Raw genomic sequence first — 1516 nt, 5'->3', positions numbered from 1 at the left:
TCCCCCTCTCTCTCCACACACCCCCCCTCCCCGGCCCCCCGCTCTGTGCTTTCTCTTTACTTTTCTTTTGGGTTTCTGCAGCTCAATTTGGTGTCTAGCGTCACCATGTCTAAGAACATGTTGGAGACATCCCCACAGAGCTTACCTCAAACTCCCACAACACCAACGGCCCCAGTCACCCCAATTACCCAGGGACCTTCCGTAATCACCCCAGCCAGTGTACCCAATGTGGGAGCCATTCGAAGAAGACATTCAGACAAATACAACATTCCCATGTCATCAGGTAGGACAATTTGGATCAATACTTTTATTTTGATATCCCCCACATTTACGCTGTAACTGAAATATCGTAGAGGCAAGTTGAGGATGTCAAAGCGGTGTTTCACACAGGTGATTTTAGAAGAATTTTTTTTAATCTCTATTTTATTTTGCCAATGATTATAAAGAAATAGAAAACTGAAAGAAAAGAAGCTCTGAAAGAGTCTTGGTTTAGCGTAAGAAGTTAATACTGGATACGTGCAGAGTTGGTATGAATGATGATATATACTCCTTTAGCTGCCGTCAGCCCATGCTAACCGTATTTAATTCTGTATATGTATGTTCGATTACTACTTCTCTGCTAACCAGAGAAAAATCCTACAGAGGAATGCTTTAGATGGGCAGGGAAGGAGACGGCTGACCGTCACTGTACGACCGTGTAAGAAAATACTCACTTTGCACGTTTTAAAAGGTTTTTGCTGCTGGAAGCACACCGGATGGCTGGGTATGCCACTGCTGGTGTATGTTAAGCGACTGATTGGGGCATGCTTCATTTGCACTTTTTACGTCGAAGAGCACAGAAAATTCTTTTTGGTATAATTTGCTTGTCCATGGCCTTTTGTGCGTTCCTGAGTAAATAGTTTCTTTGAAAATTGTTGTGAGCGCATCACAAACGATGTCATCACTTTCAATACGCAATGCAGGCTGCTAATAACATTAACGCACAGTTGGTATGGTTTTATTTTTGCAGAAATTGCCCCAAACTATGAATTTTATAAAAATGCAGATGTCAGACCTCCATTTACTTATGCAACTCTCATAAGGCAGGTAAGTTGAGAGAAAATTAAGTTTGCCTGATTAAATTAAAATTCATTAATGCTTAAAGTAAGGCTTGGTTGAGAAAGTGTCATCCAGTCTAGTTAGTAAACCATTATTTTATGTCACAATGTATCTTGTCTCATTTCAGGCTATCATGGAATCGAGTGACAGGCAGTTAACACTTAATGAAATTTACAGCTGGTTTACACGGACATTTGCTTACTTCAGGCGTAATGCAGCAACTTGGAAGGTAACTTCTTTGCTGGCAGTTTAAAGATGCCTGGCGCGGTTCCTTACAGATAGCACAAGGAACATTTATTTACATGACATAAGCAGATTAGTATCTGCTTCCCCTCTTTTTAACCTGCCTCTTGAATGGAATGAATTCCCTCTCTCAAAATGACAAGTGAAAGAATAATTTTGCCTCTGATACAGTTTT

General features: G+C 40.7%; 1 protein-coding gene across 1 annotated transcript in view; it reads left to right on the top strand.

Annotated features, from left to right (window-relative positions):
* Nucleotides 1-1516, top strand: part of LOC104161171 (forkhead box protein P2-like) — a 37555-nt gene that overhangs the window by 31276 nt on the left and 4763 nt on the right. The window contains 3 exon segments of the mRNA XM_009699504.1: nt 82-283; nt 1010-1086; nt 1226-1327. Of these exon segments, the coding sequence (XP_009697806.1) occupies nt 82-283; nt 1010-1086; nt 1226-1327 (381 nt within the window).

This window comes from Cariama cristata, unplaced genomic scaffold (genome assembly GCF_000690535.1).
Source record: "Cariama cristata isolate BGI_N322 unplaced genomic scaffold, ASM69053v1 scaffold8804, whole genome shotgun sequence".
NCBI classification, from domain to species: domain Eukaryota; kingdom Metazoa; phylum Chordata; class Aves; order Cariamiformes; family Cariamidae; genus Cariama; species Cariama cristata.
The sequence above is the reverse complement of the archived record's forward strand: the minus strand, read 5'-3'. Positions and strand labels throughout refer to the sequence as shown.